The sequence below is a fragment of the Palaemon carinicauda genome, chromosome 3 (assembly GCF_036898095.1).
Source record: "Palaemon carinicauda isolate YSFRI2023 chromosome 3, ASM3689809v2, whole genome shotgun sequence".
Taxonomy (NCBI): Eukaryota; Metazoa; Arthropoda; class Malacostraca; order Decapoda; family Palaemonidae; genus Palaemon; species Palaemon carinicauda.
Window position 1 is genome coordinate 146556974 of NC_090727.1, and position 27541 is coordinate 146584514.

Consider the following 27541-nt stretch of genomic DNA (forward strand, 5'->3'; position numbering starts at 1 on the left):
TTGTTCTTCCTTTCATCCATCTCTTTTCTTCTCCCTCCTACCCCCCACTCGCACCACGACGCCGCTTCCTTGGTAGTTCGTTAGCCCTAAGTTTATTACATATTAGGTTATGTTTGTAACTATTATTGATTACCGTTGTTACAGGGTTGGGATATTCTTAGCCATGTCAGTTTTGTAGCATGTTTCCTCTGATACTCGGAGGCTTCCCTGTTATCATGTTTGTTTACCTTAATTATTTATGATTTTCTTTACATGGTGTTGTTTCTCTCCCCTCATTAAATTAGTTATTGTTGGGCTTGGAAGGCATTCTCTGGTACATTTTCACCCGGCGCCACAGATCGACCCAGAAAAGGGATTTTGACGAAGGAAAAATCTATTTCTGGGGAGAGACCTGTGGCGCCCGGTGAAACCCTTCCCCTTTATTTTACACAATCCCACCCTTTCCTTTCCAAGCCATCATGGCCAATACAGAAGGATGTTGTTCAGATGGCGCTCGCGTCGTGGCGTGGGTGGTGTGGCGCTGGTGGTTGGCAAGGGCCTTTGTATCGGCCCATCCCTTTGACGAAGGAATTAACTAAATGGAAGACAACCTGTGAATAGTGGATTTCACGCGCCTTTGCTTTATACACGACACCCTAAAGGTGCTCGCGCGAGGGTTGTAACCTCAGCATTCCATGCTTTTATCTTTCTCTGGTATAATTGGAAGGTTTTATCAGAAAAGGTATATAAGAAGGACTCCTTTTCACCGGGCGCCACAGGTCTCTCCCCAGAAATAGATTTTTCCTTCGTCAAAATCCCTTAATTAGTGAATTTTTTATCTCTTATTGTGTATAAAAATCATAAATATATGCTGGAAAATTATTATAACCTTTTATGATTTTCACATTACTGTAGTACTGAATGTTACCTACAAATGATAATTAGCCAAGTTTATTATTTCCATAACTAGCCTAGACTAACTAACCATTGCGTAACAAATGTACGAATGCAAATCATCGATAATCACCACTATTGTATCTTTTAAGGCTTTTTAAAAATAGAATACAGAATTCAACTGATAGATAGATTTGGTAAAAATTTCAAATCTTTGAATGTTGATGAAGAAAAAGCTAAGGAAATTACCTACTTGATATCAGATGACGAACAATTAAACATAAGGCCTGTGTATGATTGACATCACAAAATGTATGTAAAAACCTTCACCATTATAAATGTAAGTTCAATACTTCAGTGATTGTTATTAAGTATACATTAATTTTTAGAAATTCATATCTTTTAATTAGTATTACTGATTATTTTAACTAAGTACTTCTAAGGGCAAGATCAGCATTGGGAAATTACAACATTCGTCACTTGTACATTGATTTTAAGTTAACTACTGTACTGTACTTTTGAAAACATTATATTTTAGACAAATGGCATTTGGAACTCCTGATACTGCACAGTAGTTAGTGTTTTGCTATTGCATACTCGGTCATTGTAGGAATTCTCTGATACTGTACAGTAGTTAAGAATTCCCTAATGCATGCTCAGTCAGTTGGATTTGAGGCTGATTTTCAACACAAGTTGAAACAAATGAATCTTTACCTGGTTACTAATAACCAAGTAGAACAGCATATGGTAGGCAAGAATTTATACTCCAGCAGTTGGTGAAATTTTGACTGAAATGGGTTTTGGAATGTAACCCACACAGTGCAGGTATAGCCTGTACAGCAATGCAATAAAGTTTAAGCCTCATAATTTGCTGGGTGGTCCATGGTATTTGTGAATAAGATCTGCTGCCAGAGAAGCAGCCTCTCTGCTACATCCCCAAAATGTAGAAACGCCACAACCTCCATGACCATAGTTATGCACAACCTGGAAGGAAATAAAACTTTAATATGTACCTCATATGAAGCAAAATTTTATATGATATTGTGGAAGTCAAATATGTTCATTATACCATCATTTGGTAAGAATGGTTTCTTGATTCTAAGGATAAACAGGACTTGAATACTAAAATCTATTACAGTATTTCCACATCTTCCAATCATACAAAAGCAATGGCTTCTTGACCTCATAAAATAAAAAGTCCTAACTGCTAAATCATTTCATACACCCGTTCTCCCCCTCACTACTTTGTTCCTTAACCCTATCTAATCGAGATACATCAGCCATACTCCTCAGACACTTCATCTCAAACACATTTAATTTCTGTCTCCGTAACTTTCATTCCCCACAACTCCAATCCGTACATCACAGTTGGTACAATCACTTTCTCATACAGAAATCTCTACATTCATTCCTAACCCTCTCTTCGTTACCACTCGCTTCACTGCCCCCCAACACTTTACATCCTTCATTCACCCTCTGATGTACATCTGCTTCCACTCCACTATTTGCTGCAACAACAGACCCCAAGTACTTAAACTGATCTACTTCAAGTAACTCTCCATTCAACATGACATTCAATGCACCACTCTCCCTTCTTATGCATCTCATAACCTTACTCTTACCCACATTAACTCTCAACTTCCTTCTCTCACATACCCTTCCAAACTCTGTTACTAATCGACTAAACTTCTCCTCTGAGTCTGCAAACAGTACAATATCATTTGCAAACAACAACTGATTTACCTCCTACTCGTGATCACTCTCGTCTATCAGTTTCAATCCTCGACCAAATACTTGAGCATTCACCTCTCTCACTACTCCATAAATAAACAAACTGAGTAACCATGGCGGCATCACACATCCTTTTCTCAGCCCCACTCTCACTGGAAACCACTCGCTCACTTCATTTCCTACAGGGCCTAACACATGCTTTGCTGCCTATGTAGAAACTTCACTGCTTGCAACAACCTTCCACCAATTCCATATAACCTCATCGCTTCCCTGTCAACTCTACCATAAGCCTTCTCCAGATCCATAAATGCAACATACACCTCCCTGCCTTTTGCTAAATATTTCTCGCATATCTGCCTAACTGTAAAAATACGATTCATACATCCCCTACCTCTTCTAAAACCACCCTGTACTTCCAAGATGGCATCCTATGTTTTATTCTTAATCCTATCAACTAGTACTCTACCATAAACTTTTCCAACCTCACTCAACAAACTAATACCCCTTGAATTAAAACACTTGGGCACATCTCACTTACCTTTATAAAGTATAGTGGTACAATACACGCACACACCCAGTCCATTGGTACCATTGACAATGTAAAACATATCTTAAACAATCTCACCAACCATTCAAATACAGTCACACCCCTTCCTTTAGCATCTCAGTTTTCACATAATTCATACTAGGTGCTTTTCCTACTCTTGTTTCATCTAGTGCTCTCCACTCGCCCACCTTTTCCGTGCTTCCTCTTTCAACAGCCTTCCATTTTCATCTTCAACCTTTAAAATTCTCGAACCACCCTTCCATACTCTCTTCAATTCTTTCCCAAACTACTACTGTATTTATTCTCTTCATATGAACGACCCAATCCCTAACCCCACCTTCAGTCAGCCGCCCTCATTGCCTTAGCTACCTTACATTTTACTTCCACATTTTTCTCTGTATATCTTTCATACTTCTACACTACTATGCAGCCATTCGTCAAATGCCCTCTTTTTCTCTTCCTCTTTTATCTTCACTCCACCATTCAATACCCTTTCTCATGTTGCCTCCAACAATCCTCTTGCCACACACACCACTTGCAATCCCAACAAACTTTTCTTTTACGTACTTCCACTCCTCTAAATTACGTTTCTCTCACTTTAACTCTGTCATATTCCAGTTCCAGCCTTTCTCGATATTCACTTTTTACCTCTACTTTTATTAACTCTTCAACCTTCACTACCTTCCTTTTAAATACCCCCACTCTTACTACAACTAATTTTTCTTCAACCAAAAAATGATCAGACCTACTGTTAGCCATACCCCTAAACACGTGCACATCTTTCAATCTTCCAAACTTTCTTCTAGTTATCAACACATAATCCATTAATGCCCTTTCTACCACTCTTCCATTTCCCACTCTTATCAATGCATACTTATTATCATCTTTCTTTTTGAAAAAACTACAACTTATTACAAGCTCTTGCTCATACAAATATCTACTAGTCTCACCACTCATTTTCACCTGGTACGCTGTATTTCCCAATGACACCTTCTATCTCTCCAGCACCCACTCTAGCATTTAAGTCACCCATCACAACTACATAATTCCTTCTACCCAGTCCTTCTACACACCTATTTAATTCATTCCAGAATTAATTCCACTCTTCACTTTTCTTACAACCTGGCCAATACACACTAACATAAGTCTAACATTCTCTACCCAACCTAACACATACCCACATTAACCTAGATACCTCCTTCCATTCCACTACTTTACCTGTCATCCATTCTCAGCAATAAAGCCACACCCTCTCTTGCTCTTCCCCTTTCAATCCCAGATACTCTACTAGTCACTTCACCAAACATCACTTCACCCTTCCCTCTTATCCTTGTCTCACACAAAGCCAATATATCCATCCTTCTATTCCTAAACGTACTTCCAATCTCACAGCTTTAACTTTCTGTCGTAATACAACCACACACATTCAGACACCCCAAAACTAGTGCGGGGAACAGTCCCTCTGCCCCCATAGCTCCTCCTCTTTGACGTCTCGGGAATGAAAATTACAGGAGAGGTATTTCCCAGTCCCCATATTGGCACTATTCCAATTGTTATGCCCCCGTGGCTACTGGGGGCAATATGTTCCAGATAATTGTTCTATCAGAAAGCTAGCACTACTCTACGCGACAGAGTAATTAGTTGTTCGTGTACTCAGGAACCTCTTTGAGAGACATGATGGTGAAAGAGTTAAACCCGAGATCCTTTCCAACTGGCGTTTAGATTGTTCACTGAACCAGAAACGGGTAAAAGTAATAGGTCTAGTGATGCCATGTTATCGAGAGGTCGTTCCCTGTCGATGCTTCCCCCGAGGATAGTAAGTTTTCATTTTAAGTCTTGACCAACAGGGTGATCATGTTCTGGATGAACTTCACTTCTGATCTTAGGGCACCAAACAGGATACATAGTATCCTTGGGCAAAGGGTTCGAAGTGCTCTGCTCATGAATGGACTTCATGAGAGGTAGGATAGTGAAAAAGTCTGACTAAATCACCGAAATCTGGTTCTCATTATCAAAATGAGAATGCAATAACCCAACAAAATATAGTATTTTCTGAATTGGGTTTCCAGGAAAAAAGAGCCTGCAAGTGGGCTTGTTTTCCTTGGCCAAAGGAAAAAAGGGTCGGATCCCTGACCTAAGCCCTCCTGTCTGGGATTGAGATGATAATCTTTAGATAATAAGTCCCTTCCTCCTAACATAAATAGTGGGGACTGTTCTCTAGAATTCTTGATAACGAGGGCATCGATAGTTCTAGCTATCTCAGACGACCTGCTTCAAGATTTGGAATTAGATCTAAACTTCTAAGACTATTGTCAAACAGTCCATATTCAAAGAGAAGCAGTCTTGGAAAAATTCCAAACTCTAGAATATCCCCTGGTATAAGGGTTCTATTTGACCCGAACAATCCTCGTTCTGTTGACTAACTCTTCTCACTGAAGACGTAAGTTAGATTTCTATTCTGACATGTCAAGCAATCTATAATGCGACCTAGTCTAAGAGCAATATCTTACAGCACTCTTTATTCGGTCCTGGGGTCTTCTCGGGTTTATCATAAGTTCCAGAGCCGAGGACCGTTTCTTATAAAGTACATAAGAATTGTGGTGTCCATCTTACTTCCTTGGATCTTCTGGTCTTGTACTCCAGAGTCAAGAGAGGAGGAAAACGACCCTTACCATAGTACTGGTGAAAATGGTGGCTAACAAAATATCTGGCAAAATTAAACGATTCATAAGAGGAAATTATTTAAGGCCAAGCTTTTTTTGTTAGGAGATATGAAGAACATAACTTTCACAGCCATACCTGGTTCCTACTCACAGATGGTCATGACCGATGACTTGACTCCATGAGGGGAACATCTGGTCTAAACCTACTCGTAGACCTCCATGCCAGGCTGCCCGACAGGAGTAAAGGCTTATTTTTTCGCTCTAAAAGTCCATATCAAGAAGTGACTTCTTACCTTACCCGGAGAGGCTTCCTAGATTCTAGACTCAGAGAGAAGAACTGAAATCATGTTTAACTGATGGACAGGAAAGACGGGGTCAAACTTTAGTTGAGCTTTCTTCTTAAGATGCCGTGTCCCTCAAGAATTTAAGGAAAGCCAAGGTTCCTCTGACAAAGGATGGGTTTTGCATACTCGTAGCGTTCTGACGCTAGACACTACTCGCACTAAGGATACTATCGTATCTAACAGAGTCAACACGTCTCAGAACGGGTACATTTTTTCTAAGAGAAGTTGGGTTCTGTCATCTAAAATCGGGTTTTGAGGACGATCACTCTTTCTCAAAACGAAAACAAGCGGGCTGGAACTCTTATGGTCAGTCTTCTGACAGTCACCTGCGATCGTTGAACCGAGTAAATTCTTGTCATAGGATTGTCGCCAATGACATCCTGACCGACCAGGAAGACGAGGTGATGAGTCTCACCCCTGTGATCGTTGAACAAAATAAATTTTGATCTCATTGTTGGATTGTCGCCAACAACATCCTGACGAACTAGGAAGCGTAAAGCAAGGGATTTTGACGTAGGAAAAATCTATTTTTGGGTGAGATAGCCATGCCGTTCTGATGGGAGTTCCCTCCAGCAACTTTCTACTGTATAATATTTCTGTGATTCATATTATAAGAGAATTACCGTCAGGTATCACGGGATTCTAACCCCCGGAACGACTATCCGAAGATATCATGTATAATCAGGATAAGTGAGGACCCGTTACATATCCTATCACCTTTCGGTGCTCCCATACGACCCTGCCGCTTCATTCCACGTCGCAGCTGAGCTACTGCGAAATAGAAGCCTCCAACAAGCAAAGGGGTGGGAGAAAAAAGAAGTAATGGGTGGGCCATCAGGACGACATGGCTATCTTACCCAAAAATAGATTTTTCCTACGTCAAAATCTCTTTTTTGGGCTCGAGCCATGTTGTCCTGATGGAAGTGTACCAGAGAATTATCTATACTCGGTGGGAGGCTTTGCATAAAAGACCTCGAACCAAAAAATGCTCCCCACCTATGTGACAAAGCATCAGTATTAATCTCTCAACCTGAGAACCTGAAAAGGAAATGATGAAGTGCATTTTCCCTTTTTCCCCTGAACCAAAAACTTCTTTTACTCATTGCTAATAACGAGCTGAAGGAGTGCCCTAGGATGCATTGTGGGCTACGTCGTTGCCGCGGGTAGATAATACTGTACTCCCTCAACTACCACATAAAGATGCGTCTCCTCTAATTGCTTCATTTAATGCCTGAAGAAAACCAGAGTGGACTTCCGACAGGTATGTGTCTGCAGTCCCTCAATAGACATATACTGGAAAAAGTTCTAGAAGTAAGCCACATCTTTAGGGCCAAGACCCGAAGTCTTACGAGCCCGGTCAGCTCTTCATTTAAAGTAAGTACAGTAATCTTATTTCGTAACAGGTTTAGAGACAGATCCGATCCCACTGTATCCTTTTGAAACAAAAGACTACCCTTAAACTGCACTGCTCTCAGCAAATACATTTTTGGACAGTGTATTAGACAAAGGAAAGGATCACCATGAAGGGGAACTATTTTCCATAGACCTTGAGGTGAAAAGGGAAGTTCAAGTTTTTGTTCGAAAAGTGGGATCAGAGTATAAATTAACCTCACTATTTTCCACAAATTCCATGTATTTCTCGTCTCTAGAAATTGTTACAAAGTCACTAACCCGAGCACCGAAAGCCATCGTAATTAAGAAGATGACTTTCTGAGAGGGATTCAGAATAGTAGCCTTTTGATTGCATATGTCCGAAGTGAATGGCGAAACTTTGTCCAAAGACCAAAAGATAGGCTTCATTAGAGCCAACAACCGTAGCCTTGCACAAACCTTCAGAACTTTGTTGAAGAGATCCGAGTAAAATTCGACATCAAAGGCATATGATATAGATCTAGTGAGGGCCATCCCTTGAAAGATCTACGCCTGTCCAAAACCTTCACAACGAGATTAAACAGTGGAAACAGGCAAATCGTCGTCCAAAGACTCCCATCCAGGGACATTGACGAACTTTAATGTCCATGCCCACTGCTGCTTGAACCACTTTCGGTGCTACTTAGCAGGGAAATATCCTGTTCAAGCTCATTGCAAACAGATCCACTACAAGGCCAGAGATTTGATCTCACTGAAGGAGAGACGTTGACCAGTGCCAACCTTTCGTCTGATCCGACGTAAAGATGGTTATCCTTAAGTGTTTCAAATGAGGAGACCTCGATTCTTGTCTGTTGAATCAATAGACTATAACTCTGTTAATGAGGTTTAAGTGGATATGAATGTTCTCCTTCAGGTATAATTTCAGGAGGGACAAGAAGACTGCCATGGACTCCAGAATATTGATGTGGTATTGGTAAAATTTCTGAGACCAACAGCTTTGCACTTTCTTGGGTGGGTTATGACCCACTCAACCTCTCAACGAGGCGTCCAAACAAAGTGTCACTACTAGAGGAGGAAAGCGCAACAGCAACATCTATGAAAGACTTATAGCAGTGGACCACGGTCTAAGTTGCTTCCGCAGGAAAACCGGGGTCTTTTGATGGTCAGGATGAGCGTTGGAGGCTCTCCTTCCCCAACCTCTGTTTGCATCTTTGAGCTGTACATTGAGGACAAAATTTGTGAATCGTAAAGATCCTTGAATCTCCTCTAAGCATCGCCTATTGATCATCCCCGACTAGAGCAGGGACTTAACTGATGTCTCTATTTCCTCCCCCCTTGAGGGAGGAATAGAACGGAAGTGAGACATAAAATCACAACTACTCACCAACCGCGGGAAGTCCTGAGCTGGAGTCTGTTCTGATTTCTTAAGGTTGGTCGGAAGTCCAAGGGACTAGAGGAACCAAAAACTCAATTGGCTGCTTCCGAGCACTTTGTGCCAGGGAACTCACACTAGCCAGTCAACCAGGTGCACCTCTACTTAAAAACTTGTCTACTTCAGTTTTATGACGACGTCAGTAAGCTTCGTGAAAAACCCTCAGAGCTATGCTGAGCCCGAATGGCATCGCTCCTATTACGTATACCTTTCTCCACAGGCTGCAACCAAGGTAGGGGGATAAGTGTCGACCTAACCGACAATACAAAGATCAGTAAAATCCATAGGGACAGTGAAAGCCCCTAAGGGTGGAAAGGTCCATATCTGTAAAATAGCCAGCATCCAGAACTGGTCCCACTGAACGAACAGATTTAGGCCAGACAAGACAAGAATAGTTTGAGGTAAGCTCGAAACTGTTTGGCCCACAAAATAGACGATCTTGAAATCTCATAGATCTCACACAGCAGATAACTCCCCTCTACAAGAGATCTTATGTATACTGTTCCAGACAAGGAGATGTTCCTGAAAGAATCTCCTGAACTGTGGTGGCCATTGTTACTACTTCCAAGCAAAACCGTTGGGAATAACTTTCTGTGTCCAAGGACTGAAGAACCTACAATACTTGAACAAGGCTAACCGTCCCCCTACCGGAGGCCTTCATTATTTTGTGTTAAGGACATGAACCGCTACCACCACTGCCGTTTCAAGGTCCACGATCTCTGGACCTGCCTCCACAATCAAGATGGCCTCGGAAGACAACCCTTACTCATACATAGGGTGGAGGGTGGAGGGCCAGGGACAGTGACACCACTTGTAAGAGCACAGCGTAGACATTCCAAGGGATAGCGACATGAGAAAGAACAAACGACTTACCATGATAAATCAGTTTGTGAGACCTCTTGGTTGTGGCCTTTCCAGGGGTGAACTACTTCTTAAATGAGATCCCTCACTTCAGGAAAAAGGCTCTAAGCTCTGCGACAGCCTTATCAGTAACTTTCCTCTAAGGAAACAGATCTTTGCCCCAGATGCTACAGGTGAGAAACGTTTCAGCTCTTTGCGGATGGTAGCTGTGGCAAGTTCATGGTTACGACAGGCTTGACAGACCTGAAAGAAGCATAAAGGACTCTCATAAAGGTGTCAATATGAGTTTTCGCCAGCAAGGAAGACGAAGGCACCATTATCTGGTCTACGACTCAAAGGTGTTCAGAAATCCTGGGCATCTTCTCCAAAATTTGGTGGCCGGCCTCATCTGTATGCGGTTTACTCTCAGCAAAGGTAAACTGGACATTGATCTAGTGGACGGAATCGTGTGGTAAGAAAGGTGAGACTGGTGTGCACTCTTCCAAAGCCGGGAGAGGCTTACCAGCACAAAAGGCTAACTCCATTGACGTAACTCATCGAAACAAAGTGGAAGACCACTTTGTCCAGGGCCACAAAGGAGGCCAAGGTCTTACCAAAGGCGACAATCTGTAAATTAATGCTCACTGCCGTCATTGCTGCATTAATACTGAATTCTATCTTGGGAATATATGTCCACTGGAATTCATTTTATGGTAATAGCTTCTGGCCGGGCAGAGATTTGAACCCCTGTCTGTTCAGCCAAAAATCTTGCCTGCGAGGACTAGCAACTGAGCCATCAAGAGAGATTGGAATAAAGTAGCTAGGAGTGCCAAACCTTATATCTAGGCAACTCCTCTGTCTTCTCCAAGGCTTGGATCTCTTCACATGAGGCCTTGAAGACCATCACCTGGTATTATTAAATCCCCTCAATGAAGGCTTTCCTGTTAGCCATAAGTACCAGATGTACTGTAGTACATAAGGTACTTGGGAACAGGAGGCTCCATGAGCTTAGCAGATGATGTCGGGAGGAGAAACAGGCAGGAATATTCCCCGTCACGGAAGAAGCAAACGTAACCGTATATCGGGTGACCGATGTCATAGTGGAGTCAGAATTGGTTAACACCACTTAATCCTTGATGAGATCAGACTACCTCATCCTCTTACCCAGGTGCGAAGGTACCACGGGAAGAACATGCAGACATCATAGGAGGTATCGTCCGAGACCCATCTGGAGTGAAGTAAATCCTTACAAACACTGCAATCGTGATGGTCCCAGTACAATACTGGGCCTTTCATCCTCCAACCCTTCGTATGTGTGCGGCAAATATCGAGACCATAGGGATGTCTCACAGCTCTGACACTACTGCAATCAATAGAATATCTCCGTATAGGCACCGCCTATAAGGAGAAAAGGGTTCAAATGAGTACTACAGCCTCTAGCCGACACAAAAAGCCAAAAGCAATGGGTCATTAATGCTCCATGTAAACAATTGAGGGAATAGTAATCCCCAAATTGTGTGTAAATGCCATTGGTGAGAAAAATTGCATATACATTATGAAATGTCCATTTCCCTATAAGGAACATGAGATTGGAAAAATTAACCACCTAAATGTCCATTGCTATAGGTCGAAAAAGGGGTGGAGAAATGCTCATGGAAAGAACCGTTGCCCCAATATCTCCGCAGAGAAATGGCTAATTAGAGGGTACAGGTAAGCTTAATCATTAAGAAATCGACGCATCTATTAAAGAGCAAGAGTCTAAAGCCACCCATAGGTTATAAAAGTAAGGTTATAACCTCAAAAGAAAAAACTCGGGAGGGATAACTAGCCCATAGAGTTACTAACCATCTATCAATCCCCACCCTCAAAAAGAAATGGACAAATTGGTAGAAAACCAATAACCATATGTAGTGGTTACTCAAAGCAGGAGCCTAAAACCCTTTCGTAGAAGGAGTTCTCAGGCCCGACCTACATAAAGAAACCTTAAACGTTAAAGGAGTATGGCTTTTATGTTAACCTGTAGTAAGATTCACCTACAGAAAATAGAGAACTCATCTTAGTTAAGTAAGACTGTCTCAGATAAAAAAAAGGGCAGAAAGGCCTGTTCCCTAAAGGTACAGGCGTTGCCGGAAGTACCAGCAACCCCAGCGGGGAATGGCATTGCCGCCAACATCTTATGTGCCCAAAGGCACTGGTACCAATATCCGCACCCATATGCTAGTACTAACCCCCCCACCAGAAACAATAATGCCGGCAGTGGCAAAGGGCGGCGGAGATAATGGTCAAGGGATTCCGCAGAAAACACCTTGCCCAAAAGATAGGCAGTGTCGCCGTCACCAGTGGCAGCACAGCCGTAAGAAGCAACATATCGCCAAAACGGATACTATAAAGTAGATTTTGAGTAGGAAAAAATCTATATTTGGGTGTCAAAAGGTGGCGACATAACCGTTATTCAGGTGTTGTCATAGGCAGGTATGCCAAATATACCAGCGTTGCTGGAAGCACAGGCATCGCTAGTTGGTAAAATCATCGCCGCCATCCTCCTATGTGACTTAAGGCGCTGGCAGTCAACCCCTCCTACAGACCAGTACTAGCCCCGCCGCCAATAACGGCAACCCCGGTAGGGGCAAAGGAGCCTAGAACGGCAGAGACAAACGGCAATGGTTCCTGTAGAAAAAACCATGCCTTAGCTGAAGGCAGCGCCACCAGTGGAGGTACTGCTACAAGCAGCAACGCATCACCCGTACAGGTACAATAGGACAGTGAGCCAAAAGGTGGCGGCAAACCCGCAGACACCGGCACTGTCATCAGTCAGGTAGCTCAGCCCTCAGAGAGAAGCCTACCAACGGCCATGGAAGGTCACATAATAAATTCCATGCGATGTCTGTCCCGGAAAGACTAAGATAAAAAGAGATAGGTGATGACAGGGAGAAACTATACCCATGCAACGAAATAAACGCCACGCCGTCAGAGACGGCGACTGCCGTCCGATCGAGAAATCTCAGAGGCTAAGAAATAGCAGCCGTTCATGCAAGTCGGCCCACCGACATGATGACATTACCCTTCGCAAAGGAGAGTTCCAAAAGACTGCGCAGTCCTAGCACAAGAGATCACGAGCGAATGCAGAATGGCTAAGCCCAGTAAGTCAATGCCACAGGTAAATCGAGAAATCCCAGAGGCTATGATGGAATGGCAGAACAAGTAAGTCAGAACACCGACAAGAAGAAATCACCCTTTGCAAAGGGGAACTCCAAAAAAAACTGCTCAGTCCAACCATGGGAGATCAAGAACGTATGTAGCATGGCGGCCCAACGGATTCGCCGACGAAGAAAATATTTATCGGTATAATTTGATACGCTTCTCTTTTAGAGAAAAGAGGATAAGCCCTTCTTCCTCCCTGAGCACCGCCATCCCAAGCGGCAACCCTATCTTCCGTCATCGCTAACGAGTAGTTAACGCCGGCTTGACTTGCATAGTGTTTTACCGTCGATCTTCTTTGCCGCCGAGTATCCTGGCTTTGAAGTATGACAGTAACTCAGGGTGTACTGCCGATTGCGATGTCTGTGGATGGCAGTCCAAGAGAGGACTGAAGAATTCTCAACAGAATATTGGGTTTCCCATCGGCAGCCGTCAGGGCTGGCTCAGTCTTATCCCCGTGGCATTCGCTTCCGGTGAAGGAAGGACATAAGGGGGAGTTGGCCGGGGCGGCAACCTAACCGCCGCTGGTAGGGTCCCGGCCGGCAACTAGTCATCCTAGCAAGCCGGGATGATTGTAGAATACCGGCCAAAAGAATGTTGTGACGGCTAGGCCGACACTAAAGGACAGAGGGGGAGAGAGGGAAAAGGGTCTTATAGTTTGCAGGAGAGAAACTAAGGAAGCATGGCTTCCTGTGTCGACGCCGTCATGGGCGGCAGGGGAATAAGACGTGTCTTATAGTCTACAAGGGAGAAAGGTGGCGGCAATTATGCCGCCTACTTTCGGTTGTAAACTAGGGAAGCATAGCTTCCTTTGCCGGCAGAGGAATCACGATTCCCCTGTCGATGACATTGTTGGCTGCAAGACAATACTGTCATACTTCAAAGCCGGGATACTCGGCGGCAAAGAAGATCAACGGTAAAACACTATCCAAGTCAAGCTGGAGTTGACTACTCGTTGGCGATGACGGAAGATAGGGTTGCTGCTTGGGATGGCGGCGCTCAGGGGGGAAGAAGGGTTTACAGTCTCCTCTTTTCTCTAAAATAGAAGCGTATCAAATTATACCGATAATTCTAAGGGATATATATATCCTCGACCGAATTAATAGAAACGATACTAGAGGTTAAACAATGGGATTAACATTACTAACGTATACCAAACGGGTTAGGCATACGAAAGAAACGTTATATTTTGGAAGCGGAAATATTTTATATGCATATGCAATCTTCACTAGTATAATTTTGCCTAACTGGCTAGAAAATTTCTTTATAGCTAATTATCGGGAACGTCGCACTACTAACTAAATGATTGCATTTATGACGTGGGACAGCGGTCTCAAAATGACCGCCTCCGGGGTTGGCTGTGCTCCACTTAACACACTTAAATTATGCTAATTCAACTGTGAGAAGGCATCTGAAAATTATACACAGGAAAGATTAAATACTCAACTTTCCAGAGGATGAAGATGCTGGAAATTGCATGATAATATTCCGATAAACAGTAACAACACCGAGATAAACTTGGGAGAGCACCGTGCTTAAATGCTACGTTTAAAAGGAATGATGGGCCGTAGCAGTACAGGGAGGGGGTCCACCGGGTACCTTGATAACGGCTCCCCTTCGTTCGCTACTCTTCCCCCTCAAAGAGTAAAATCTATTCAGGGTGAGGATTGCTAAGTGTCGTATCAAAAATATGTCCCCTGATATTATGCGATATCCTTAAAGATATATTGAGGATACTTGCGCCAGGAATTAGAATTCTGGAGACCTATGGTTAATTCTCTGGGAGTATCACTGTAGCAAAATATCCCTGAGATAGCTACCTTAAGGAACCTCCCATCAGGACGACATGGCTATCTCACCCAAATATAGATTTTTCGCTTTGCTAAAAATCCGTTATATAGGTGACTGGGTACCCCCCAGCCACCCCATGCCTACCCACTCTAAGTGGTTAGGCAGGGTTGCCACCTCGCATTTTAAATCTAATGGCTGCCTTCCAGCTCCTCCGAAAGTATATCCACATAAATAACAAAAGGTTTGTCAGTATGGGAACAAATGAAGTACAATGTATAGCTTTTATGAACCTTAAAATTATTACAAGAACATAGCAAGTATTTCTTACTGGAATATGTCGATTGTTTACAACTATCTCATCTGTATCAACCCGGATTCCACCCGTCCTGCATGGACGAAGTCCTACCCATTCTTTAACCACCTCACAGTTCTGAAAAATTACAAGGTAATTACATATTGTATTGTACATTACAGTTTGATACTGTACCTCTTACACTGAATATGCAGCAGTAAAAGTATAAATGCTTATCAAGAGAATGTGTACCATATGTACTTTACTGGACATATGTTTTCTATTTTCATAAAATTGGGATGATTGAACTGCTAAGAGCCTTAACACCTATATATAACTACTTTAAGATTTTTTATTGTAAAAACCAGTTAGAAATAAAAAATGTGGCTCATAGATGTGGTAGGAATGGGGGAGGAGCAGTTAGTATAAAAATTTGTACTCATGGAAGTAGCAGAACAAAAATTAGCGGGAATACCTACAAAATCATGTAGAAAGAACAAAATAAAGAAATATGCACAGTGCTTACTTAAGTGTTCTATGCTATGTCGGATCTGTTGTGTATTTCAAGTTAAAGAAGAAAGATGCTTCCTTGGTTTCCCTCCTACTGGAGATGTCTTTGGAAACCTATATTAAGACCAACTTGCAAATGTTATTGATCATCCGCATTACAATTTGCAGAGCTGGTTTTATTCTTTATTACACATACTAGAAAAGCTATTGCTCCAATTCTTGATGGAACCTATTATTTTATCTATAAAGGCATTGCCATTTACCATCATATAGATGATAACAGTTTCTGATAAAGCCCCAGGCATGAGAAGACGAAGACACTAATGCAGATAGTTTGATCAACCTTTATCCAAGCATTGACTAGCAACAAACAGTGAGATAATTTAGTCCAGAATATCTCCCCACATCTGCAGCAGTCCATGTAGAATGTGCGTGCATAGATAATTGTAAGGTTCATGTTTCATATACCAATTGAGAAGGCATTAATTTTTATTTTCACATTGTGTACTGCAAAATTTATAAACAAACGGGTATAGGTCTAAATAAAAATATTATCGTAAATTTACTTTGCATAAAAACAAAATTTCCATCTTTCAGCTACAATTGCTTATATGTTTGTGGGAACACCTATTGATTTTATTTATCTACTTGTATCCTTAAACGGTACCTTCTTCAGTACAGTATCAGGTTGCTATCAAGACAACCCCTATGATGTGGTGCCAATTGCAATTTAAGTAACTCATGTTCCATGTCTCCACTATGTTAGAATGCACATTTTGCCTGGTATCCACAAGTCATTAAATGGGTTTTGTACATAGACTTGGTGAATTATATATAGGGCAGACATTCTGGGACCATCTCAGCAAACATTGTTGAGATTTTACCTCTCTTGACTGTTTATTAGTACCTTATTGGTGTCACCATGCAGGCTCTTCAAGCACACTGAGATGTTTGATAAAGCTTTATTGTCTATCAATAGCTGCATTGGAGATTACATGTTCTTAGCTTTTGGAGTATAGTGCATAAATATATCAGCACTAGCTCAGTATCCCTCTGGTTCACGATACTGATTGTCCTCTTGGTGAACCCATTTGACTGTGCAACCTAGGAAGAGGTATTAATGTGTGGAACATACATTTGTCAGAAAACATCTGGAATTTGTGTGACATGTATTGTGCAGAGTTATCGCTGTACAACAATTTGGGTACTCCATACGTAACAAAATTCTTTCAAAATTGCATTGGCTGCCTTGTTGCTAGTGGAACTCCCTCATTAGATGAACACGGGAGAACTTTGTGAACTGGTCCACCATCAGGAGGTACTATTCAGTCAAGTCCAAAGAAGGCCGAGGCCAAAGTGTGCCACACCTTTGGAGGGACTTCCTTGGTTATCAGCTGCTCCTTTGTCTGACTTTTAGCGTATTGTTGACAGCTTGTACAACTAACTACATAATCTCTAATGTCTTGGCCTTAATACCCTACATGCAAATTCTCCAGTATTGCAGACTTCATCGACTGGGATAATCACCTGATCCCTTCCCTTGTGGATGACTCCGTTCTCTATAGACAAGTCCCTGTATGATCAATAAGATCTCTAAAATTTTTAGGACATGTTTCTTGATGTTGGGCTACATTTATGATGCGTAGAGGGCTCAGTTCAGGATTTTAAGTTTACAAACTTGATAGTCCATCAGCAAGTATCCGGCTGGTACTTGACGCGAATATCATAGTTAGGGAATCTCAACAGCATCCTCTTAAGTCTTGATAGAGCAGCATGGAAATTTTTCAATTGTATCATCTCAAGAGGATTGTGATCAGAGTCAATGGATTACCATATATGTACATGTGAAACAGTCCACACCAAGATACCGCTGCCAGCAGTTTGCATTCAATATTTGCAAAGTGAAACTTTCTTCCATCTTACAGCATTATCTCTTAGCTTTTCCTTCATATGGCAACTACACATGACTGCTAAATGGCTTCTCAGGCCCCAAATTATTCACAGATCCAATTTTAGCATTGACAGTAAAAGAATTGAAAGTATATTTATAAGTTTACATATTTAGAAGGGTACTATGCATCCTAACCCAATAATGATTACCTTACAATCACCACACGGTATCGCTAAAACCGGAGTAGAGTACAGTACTGTATTACCTAATTCAGTAAATACAGTCAGCCCTCCTTATCAGCGGGTTCTTTTTTCGCGATTTCGTTCTTACGTGACAGAACCATATAACCTATTACAGTAAATAAATAATCACATATTCACATGTTTGTAAGAAGTAATCTTGTGACGCGACAATTTCAAACTGACCGCGCTCCTATGCGCCCAGTTCACTTTTATGCCACTCCCCTATCCCCCCTGCACAACATCTCGTCTCTCGCTGACTCGGCCTCTCTCGCACTGCGTGTGTCCTTACATGTACATCTCCAGCATCATCTCAGTGTATTTGCCCGACTTATGCCATGCCTTTGTTTGAAGATCATATTATGTATTTACTGGGTAATGTACTGTAAATGTGTGATTCCCTACTTTACAGTTACTATGCAAGAGACACGTAGGAGGAGTTACGGCATGCTTCAAGGCTTCTACGTAGAACTTCATCCGAAAATGGTTAGTGGTCTCTATACATTATTGTACAGTACAGTATTACAGTAATGTACTGTGTAGTATTGTTTATTAACTATACTGTGCCTAAATTACTACTGTACTTTACAATGTGTGTATAAATGTAGGCTACATGTACAGTGAGTTGTCAAACGGTGCGAGTCGTCAAAACGAAATCAGCGAATACTTACAGTACAGTACAGTTAAGCTGTAATGTAGTGGTAGTACTCTACATTTAGTATAGTAATATACTCTACAGTATCAGTAAGAGTTATATTAAATAGGAAGATAGGAATAAGTATTTTGTTATGTGTTCCAATGACTACTGTACTGTACTGTACCGTAGCTTTACTATGTACATTACGTAGTGCACATGTACTGTACACATACTGAAATGTTTTCATTCATTTACATACTAATTATACTGTACAGTGATAGAAACCAAGTAAAAGCAATATCAAGCAGTACTTAGTGTGTTAGTCAACCGCACATAGGCAAGGGGCAATAAGTTGGTAGGGTTAGGAGTTATCCAACCTAGGGCAGCAAGTGTTTGCTGATTCTTGTTCTTCGTGCCTGTCTCTGTTACCTAACCCCCGTGAATGAAGAGGGCCGACTGTATGTGATACTATCCGTTCTAGCAAATATGTAGATGCCATGTATTTTTCCAACTCGCTAATTAATGTTTTATCCATTTCTGATGATGAATATACAGTAGTGGCAAACCATCTGTTCACGAGTTTTCTTACTCTACCCTTCATAATAAAAACAATTATGGAGGATCCCAGTGGAAATCTAGGGTTATGGGTGGTTGAACATCATAAAACAAATGATTTACTGCTATAACAATGGTCAGAATTGCATAATAAACACAAATTAGCCTGTTGAAAAAATATATGGTTTTTGTAAGTGGTGGGAAATTAAAGTACAGTGAACCCTCGTTACTTCGCGGTTCGACCATCGCGGATTCACCACTTCGCAGGTTTTTTCCATAACCCATATATATATACATATCGCAGATTTTCCGGAAATTTCGAAAATACCGCGATATCTGAAGACCCCAAATACGATATTTCGTTACCTGTAATTCCATTAATACTGTAATTAGTAATATCTGCTCTTACTGATTGTTCATTGCATTACATATGACATATAATTAAGCACAGAAAGAAATAAAACACGAAATGAGAATGTGATCATACGATAATTCAGTACTGTATACAGTACGTAGTAAAATTAAATCGAACATGAAACGCAAATCAGATGCAGTCATACCATATTAGAATGGTGTAAGGCTGCTGTTGACTACTACTGTACTACAAATGTAATGGATGTGCTTCTTTTCCATGAATCTTTTGTATGTATACGTACGTAGTACTGCATCCAATAATATTCTTTGTTGCAAAAATCTCATTTCGAATAAATGTACGAGAGAGAGAGAGAGACACACATCCTACAACAAAAGCGTAAAATAGCGTACGTAAAGCTATTATTATTGTTATTATTATTATTATTGTTGTTGTTATTAAAATTATTATTGTTATTATTATTATTATTATCATTAATATTATTATTATTACAGTATCATTATTTATTATTATTATTACAGTATTATTATTACTGTACAGTATACTGTACGCAGGGTATCTTGTACTTTGAATTGGTAACCTACGTAGCATATAAGATGGGTTGTGATTGGTTCAAGCGCTGATAGATGACGAATCAGAACCCAAGTTTTGTAATCTAGCCTGTGATTGGTGTTTTGACCGCTTCTCCAACCCGCAGCATCTCTTTCCGCGGTCACTTTGTCTCCCGCCGTATCGCTGTGTTGACGTTGTTAAGTTATTGTGAACTTTAATCTGTGCTGTGCGTGACTGTTTTAAGGTGAACTTTTTGTTGAACTTTCTGTTAAACCCTACTGTACAATGCCTCCCACGCCTTCTGCTTCTACTAAGGCTGGTAGTGAGCCTAAACACCACCGAAAGATGATGACGATTGCTGAGAAGGTGACGCTTCTCGATATGTTAAAAGACAGTAGAAGTTACGCGGCCGCAGACCTCGAAGACCTGATGAAATCGGGCAGTGAAGAAGACAGTGAAACACAGGAAGAGATCCAAGAAAATGTCGAAGAAACGGGCTTAACATTAGAACGGCTTGCCAAGCTCTGCAAGCTTGCGAATGAGGTGAAAGAAATGTCGCAAGAGTGGGATGAGGATATGGTTCGTTCTGTACAATTCTGCACCAAGATCGATGAACACATGGCTCCCTACAGGATGCTCTTGCGAAAAAAGCAGCAGCGGCAGCAACTTCCGATCACAATGCCCTCGGAAGAAATTGAAGAAGTGTCTCAGGAAGAAGTTGAAGAGGTGTCCCAGGAAAAGACGTAAAATACTATTATTGGCTGCACAGTAGAAGACATCATCAGCTTCATCATCATCATTTCTACTGTGCAGCAAATTCATCGCCATCATCATTCAAGTTTTTCTTGAACTTCTTTCGTGGTGAGTACAGTAACAATCTTTTTTTAAATATAAAACTTACCCGCTGGTTATATAAAAGAGCTGAAGTCCCTGACGCCAGGGCAGAAAATTCAAATCTCGCGCTATCGAAGATACGCCAGGTGTACCAACCGCACCCTAGCGGTAGAACAGGTGGAACTACACACCAACTCCAGTTCTTCTCTCTGCCGTCATAGCTGACTGACATACAGAAGTTCGCTCTCGTGTTTTTACTCTCTTGGGAAGTTGTTTGGTGATGTACAACGTTCTTTTTTGAGTTTAAGCTATCGTTGATTAATTTTCCTTGGTTCTTATCTTGAAATCTTTTTGTTTGAGATTTTCTTTATTGTTTTTTCCCTTACTTTTTGCTTGTCGGTCTCTCACGTTAACTTTAAAATGGCCGACTCCTCCCCTGCTCAGCGTAGGTGTGTTAGTGAGGGTTGTCGTACACGACTTCCTAATGGATCTATTGATCCTCATTCTATTTGTGTAAAATGTAGGGGTAAATTTTGTTCATTAGATGATAGGTGTAATGAGTGTCTTTCCTTAACTAATGATGATTTTGGTACTTACGATCGTTATGTTAGGAGATTAGAGAGAGATAGACTTAGGCGTAGTTCTTCCCGATCTGTGGATAGAACCTTACCTAATTTACCTGTTCCTAATCCTGTTCCTTCCCCTGTGGTGGTAGATCAGGAACCTACTATGAAGGACATGTTTACTGCTATTTTGTCTCTTGGTGAGAAAGTTGAGTCCTTAGCAGCCGATAGAAATACTATCTTTTCAGAGTTAAAGGTATTGAAAAACCGTGATCCTATCGGAACTGTGGAAAGTGTTTCAGTGTCTGATGTGGTACCGAAGAATCGTGACTCTCTCGGTGTTGTGACAAGTGTTGATAATGTGGTTAGTGTTGCGGAAGGTGCGTCGACTCGAGTGTCTGATGTGGTACCGAAGAATCGTGACTCTCTCGGTGTTGTGACAAGTGTTGATAATGTGTTTAGTGTTGCGGAGGGTGCGTCGGCACGATCTTGTCGTTCACCTAGCCTTAGACCTCTTTCGAGCTCTCGAACCCATGGGAGAAGTAATGTCGAACGGCTTAAGGGAACGAGAAGCATCATCAATCGTGCAGACGTCCCCTCGAACGTTCCTGTTGCCGTAGCTCAGGTCGTTCACCCTCATCGTAGGAAAGGTGAGGTTCATACGTTATCCCCGTCTTCCGATGAAGGGTCGGGGAGTGAGATCTGGCGGCGAGCGTCGAGACCGCTTAAACGCTCCCATGTTGATTTGGACGCGGCGCGTCAAAACACACAGCGTCGGGAATTGCCTGTGCGGCCAGGATGTAGTTCGTGGGGTTCACCGGAACGTTTCCGTTCTCCCAGCGCTTGCACTCCGGCCAAACGTTCAGATCACCGTGTTCGTGCGGATATGATTCCTTCCGATTCGGACCTTGTAACTATTCATGCACCTCCTCTTCCATCGGATTGGCTTTCTTCCCCTGAAATGCGTGGTGACATTAGTGCGAATCTTCCTTCTAGGAGTTCTGTTGATCCGAAATGGACTGCGCTTTTGTCTATGAAGGAACAACTCTCTTCGTTGATGGATTCTTATCAACCAAGTGTTGGCGTTGTGTCTGGGCGTTCGATGTCAGACCAGTTATCGCACAAACGTTCGATGGTATATGGCCTTGACGAGTTATCACTTAGACGGTCTCCCATTCACAGTGTTCAACGCCAGGTTGATTTTGATGAGTCGCGTCAGAGAGTTTTGGTTGACCAGTTTGCGTTTTCTGGTCGCGGGGAAGAGCGTCGGCGTCGACAAGTGGACGAGACGCGGCAACAATTTGAAGTAGTGGATCGCCCGCGGCAACAACTTTTGGACGCGGCGCGTCAAAACATTGGTTTACAGCGGCGACATCCTGACTCCTTTGATCGCTCGCAGCAACAGTCCTCGGACTTTACGCGACCTCGCGGCGATCTTCAACAGTTACCTTCTGATTTCAAGCGTTCTTCTGTTCAACAACAGTTGAATTCTAAGCGGTCTAAGCAGTTGTTGGTTGAGGATGATCGTCTACATGTCCGTGTTTCGCATCAATCTACTTCTACTTCTCCCCACCAAATTGACTCAGATGTTGGCCTTGACAGGCAGTCCCATCCAGACGTTGTTCCTTCGGTTCAGGCTGCAGCTGTTGCTGCACTGCCAGAAGACGAACCAGAGGAAAAGTCGGATGAGGATAATCCTATTGAGGAAGTCTCTGAGAATGAGGAGGAGAAGCATTATCAGCATGCTGTGGACCTTCGCAAGTTTATGCTTATTTTGACTGGAATTTTCCCGGATTCTTTTACCCCTGTGGCCCCTCGTTCTCCGCCTTCTGAATTCATCTTAGGTAAAGCTACTAAGGTTCCAGTTTACACCAAGATGGTTCTTTCTCGATCTTCTAAGCGGGCCTTGAAGTTAATGGGTTCTTGGTTGGACTCCAAGAAAGCTTTTGGCAAGACGGCCTTTGCCTTTCCTCCCGCTAGGTTAGCCTCTAAATCTAGTGTGTGGTATGAGACTGGTGAAGTGTTGGGCTTGAGTTTTCCTTCGTCTGCCCAAGGGGATTTTTCAAGTTTGGTAGATGCTTCTCGTCGTCTTGCCTTAAGGAAGACGAAGATTTGGTGGTCCATTCCAGAGTTCGACCATTTGCTTAAAGGTCTTTTCAGGGCCTTCGAAGTTTTTAATTTTTTGGACTGGGCTTTGGGGGCTTTGAGTAAGAGGGTCTCTGATATGACGGAAACGGACACTAGTGGTTTGGTTCATTTGATGTCCTGCTTGGACAAAGGTGTGAGAGATGGCTCCAACGAACTTGCTGCCTTGTTTACAGCTGGAATTCTCAAGAAAAGGGCCACGATGTGCTCCTTCCTCTCCGCAGGAGTGTCTCCCTATCAGAAGACAGGCCTTCTTTTCGCACCTTTGTCTAATTCTTTATTTCCTCAGGATTTAGTGGGCGAGGTGGCTACTGCTCTCACTCAGAAGGCCACACATGACTTAGTTACTCATTCGACTAGGAAAGTTTTGCCTCCGTCTTTCTCCTCTCGAAAACCTAAGGAATCTTCTTCTGGGTTTCGTCCTCAGTCCTTTCGTGGGAAGCCCTCTGGGAGAGGCTCTTTTAAACCAGAAGGAAGGAAACCTAGAGGCAGAGGGGGCAAGTCCGGCCGAGGTAAAGTCTGACTGCCCTCTCCTTCAGACAGCAGTGGGGGCCAGGTTGACTCACTTTTGGGAGGCTTGGGAGAGGAATGGAGCGGACCCCTGGTCCGTCCAGGTGTTAAAGGAAGGCTACAAGATCCCCTTCCTGACCAATCCTCCTTTAGTCACAGATCCAGTGGATCTTTCGCCCAAATACAGAGAGGGTCCCAAGAAACAAGCCATGCTTCTACAGATGTCTCTTTTATTAGAGAAACGAGCAATAGAGGAAGTGCAAGATGTTACGTCTCCGGGGTTTTACAACCGCCTTTTTCTAGTACCCAAGAGTTCCGGGGGGTGGAGACCGGTTCTGGACGTAAGTGTGCTCAATGGTTACGTCAAAAACTCGACGTTCACCATGGAGACTCAGAAAACAGTTCTGGCAGCTGTGAGGAAGGACGATTGGATGGTCTCTTTAGATCTTCAGGATGCCTATTTCCACCTTCCGATTCATCCCAGCTGCAGACGTTATCTGAGGTTCATGGACGGAAACAAGGTCTTCCAGTTCAGGGCTCTTTGTTTCGGACTTTGCACGGCTCCTCTATTGTTCACCAAGATCATGCTGAACGTGGCAAGCATGCTGCATTCGAGGGGAATCAGGGCCTCTCTGTATCTGGACGATTGGCTGATAAGAGCCTCCTCAGCCGATTGTTGTTTGAAGGACCTCAAGATGACTTTGGATCTCTCCAGAGAACTGGGTCTCCTGGTGAGCTCGAAAAAATCACAACTCATTCCATCCCAGGAGATTCTTTATTTGGGGATGGAGATTCACAGTCGGAGTTTTCGGGCTTTTCCGTCGTCGGTGAGAATCCAAGCAGCCCTCCTAAAAGTACAAACGTTCCTGAAGAGAGATCTTTGCTCCGTCAGAGATTGGATGAGCCTTCTGGGGACTCTCTCGTCGTTAGAGAAGTTCGTGACCCTGGGGAAGTTGTTCTTGCGTCCTCTTCAGTTTCATCTCAACCGCCATTGGAAGAAAGGGGACAGCCTCGACAGGGATTGCATTCCCATCTCGACTTCCATCAAGTCTCATCTTCAATGGTGGAACAACGAGCCCAGACTGAAAGAAGGCTTGTCTTTACTTCAGAGGAACCCAAACCTCGTGTTGTGTTGCGACGCCTCCAACTCGGGGTGGGGAGCCACTCTAGAGAAGCAGGAACTTTCGGGGACTTGGACGGTAGAGCAAACCTCTCTCCACATCAATCAAAAAGAGCTTTTAGCTATTCATCTGGCTCTCATCGGCTTCGAAAAGCAGATCAGGGGCAAGGTAGTCCAAGTCAATTCGGACAGCACGACAGCTCTGGCCTATATTGCGAAACAAGGCGGGACCCACTCTTGGCCTCTGTTCGAGATTGCAAGACTGCTCCTCATCTGGGCGGAGGAAAGGAAGGTGACTCTTTTGACGCGGTTCATCCAGGGAGTCAACAATGTGAGCGCAGACAGACTCAGCAGGAAAGGTCAGGTTCTCTCCACGGAATGGATTCTGCACCCGGACATCTGCAAGAGTCTGTGGCGGTTATGGGGTCGACCTCTCGTGGATCTCTTTGCCACCGCGAAGACCAAACAACTAGAGTGTTATTGCTCTCCGGTTCCAGATCCCGAAGCTTTTCACATAGACGCTTTTCTGATGAACTGGTCACACATGGAGGTTTATGCCTTTCCTCCGTTCAAGATCCTTTACAAAGTGATTCAGAAGTTCGTTTCACACGAGGAGACCAGAATGACACTGATAGCTCCGTTCTGGCCGTCAAGGAGCTGGTTTCCAGAGGTACTGGAATGGATGGTGGATGTCCCGAGAAGCCTTCCCATGAGACCCGATCTTCTCAGACAACCTCACTTGGCCCGAAATCATCAAAACCTCCGAGCTCTACGTCTGACTGCCTTCAGACTATCGAAAAACTCGCTAGAGCTAGAGGATTTTCGAAGAAGGCAGCCAAGGCAATTGCAAGGGCAAGAAGGTCTTCAACCATCAAGGTGTATCAGTCCAAGTGGGAGTTGTTCAGGGAATGGTGTAGAACTAACGCGATTTCCTCTTCCAGTACATCGCTTTCCCAAATAGCAGATTTTTTCTTGGACCTTAAAACTAAGCATAACTTCTCGTCATCAACTATTAAAGGTTACAGGAGTATGTTGGCGACGGTTTTTCGACACAGGAACCTAGACCTTTCTGATAATAAGGATCTACGAGATTTACTTAGGTCTTTTGATACGACCAAGATGATTCAAACGGCTCCCATCGCCTGGAATTTGGATGTTGTCCTTAAATTTCTCATGAGTGACAGATTTGAGCCTTTACACTCAGCTTCATTTAAGGACTTAACCTTGAAAACCCTTTTTCTAGTTACCCTCGCCACTGCGAAAAGAGTTAGTGAAGTTCACGCTTTAAGCAAGAACATTGGTTTTCGGAATGGGAAAGCCATTTGTTCTTTGCAACTGGGGTTTCTGGCCAAGAACGAAAACCCTTCTCGACCATGGCCCAAATCCTTCGAGATTTCTAACCTTTCGGATTTGGCTGGCGATGAATTGGAAAGGGTTCTCTGTCCAGTTAGAGCTCTACGTTGTTATGTGGACAGAACTAAGAATCTGAGAGGTAACTCAGACGCTCTGTGGTGTGCAGTTCGGAAACCCTCGATGCCCATGTCCAAGAATGCCTTGTCTTTTTTCGTTAGATTGTTGATTCGAGAAGCTCATGCTCAGTGTGATGAGTCGGATCAGAGGCTCCTCAAAGTCAAGACACATGAAGTCAGAGCGGTAGCGACTTCAGTGGCCTTTAAACAGAACCGTTCTCTGCAAAGTCTGATGGATACAACATTTTGGAGAAGTAAGTCTGTTTTTGCATCCCATTATTTGAAGAATGTTCAGACTCGCTATGAGGACCTTTTTACGTTGGGTCCTTTTATAGCTGCTAATGCGATAGTAGGTGAATGATCTACCACTACGTTCCCTTTTTTCCTAATACCCCTTTTCTATCTCTTGGAACTCGTTTTTTATGGTTGTTTGTGGAGATTGGGCGTCAGTCTTCCGCAATCTTTGATTTGGCTAGGTGGTCATTTTGTTCCTTGAGTGCACCCGGAACAAGGGTATTGGTTGAGGTCCTGTCATGTTATAGGTGTTTGTACCGTTTGACAGCTCCTAGAGATTTTCAGCCCGAGTGGATTACTGGATCTCTTAAGGATAGCGGACGAAATGAGGCAGAGTATCATTGCTGTCAGCTTCCTTATCAGGTGAGAACTGCTTAAGTTTATTGTATGTAACCCTTAAGTGAATTTTCTGTATGTAGCTGTCTCTGACCCGCCACCAAGGGGTGTCAATCAGCTCTTTTATATAACCAGCGGGTAAGTTTTATATTTAAAAATGATATTTTCATAATAAAATAAATTTTTGAATATACTTACCCGCTGGTTATATAAATTTAACACCCTCCCTCCTCCCCTCTAGAGACTACCTATGGTATGGCTATGAGGCATGGAAGAACTGGAGTTGGTGTGTAGTTCCACCTGTTCTACCGCTAGGGTGCGGTTGGTACACCTGGCGTATCTTCGATAGCGCGAGATTTGAATTTTCTGCCCTGGCGTCAGGGACTTCAGCTCTTTTATATAACCAGCGGGTAAGTATATTCAAAAATTTA

General features: G+C 42.9%; 1 protein-coding gene across 2 annotated transcripts in view; it reads right to left on the reverse strand.

Moving 5' to 3' along the window:
• Positions 1-846: 846 nt before the first annotated feature.
• The window catches only part of LOC137638604 (D-aspartate oxidase-like), a 91900-nt gene continuing 65205 nt past the window's right edge, over positions 847-27541 (reverse strand). Inside the window, exons 8-9 of one of the 2 annotated variants that reach the window (XM_068370839.1) lie at positions 15119-15220; positions 847-1857 (exon numbers count right to left, since the gene is read on the reverse strand). In XM_068370839.1, the coding sequence (XP_068226940.1) occupies positions 1735-1857; positions 15119-15220 (225 nt within the window). In that variant the 3' untranslated portion in view covers positions 847-1734. The remainder of the gene's footprint in view (positions 1858-15118; positions 15221-27541) is intronic. The other variant, XM_068370838.1, reaches the window with a different exon arrangement.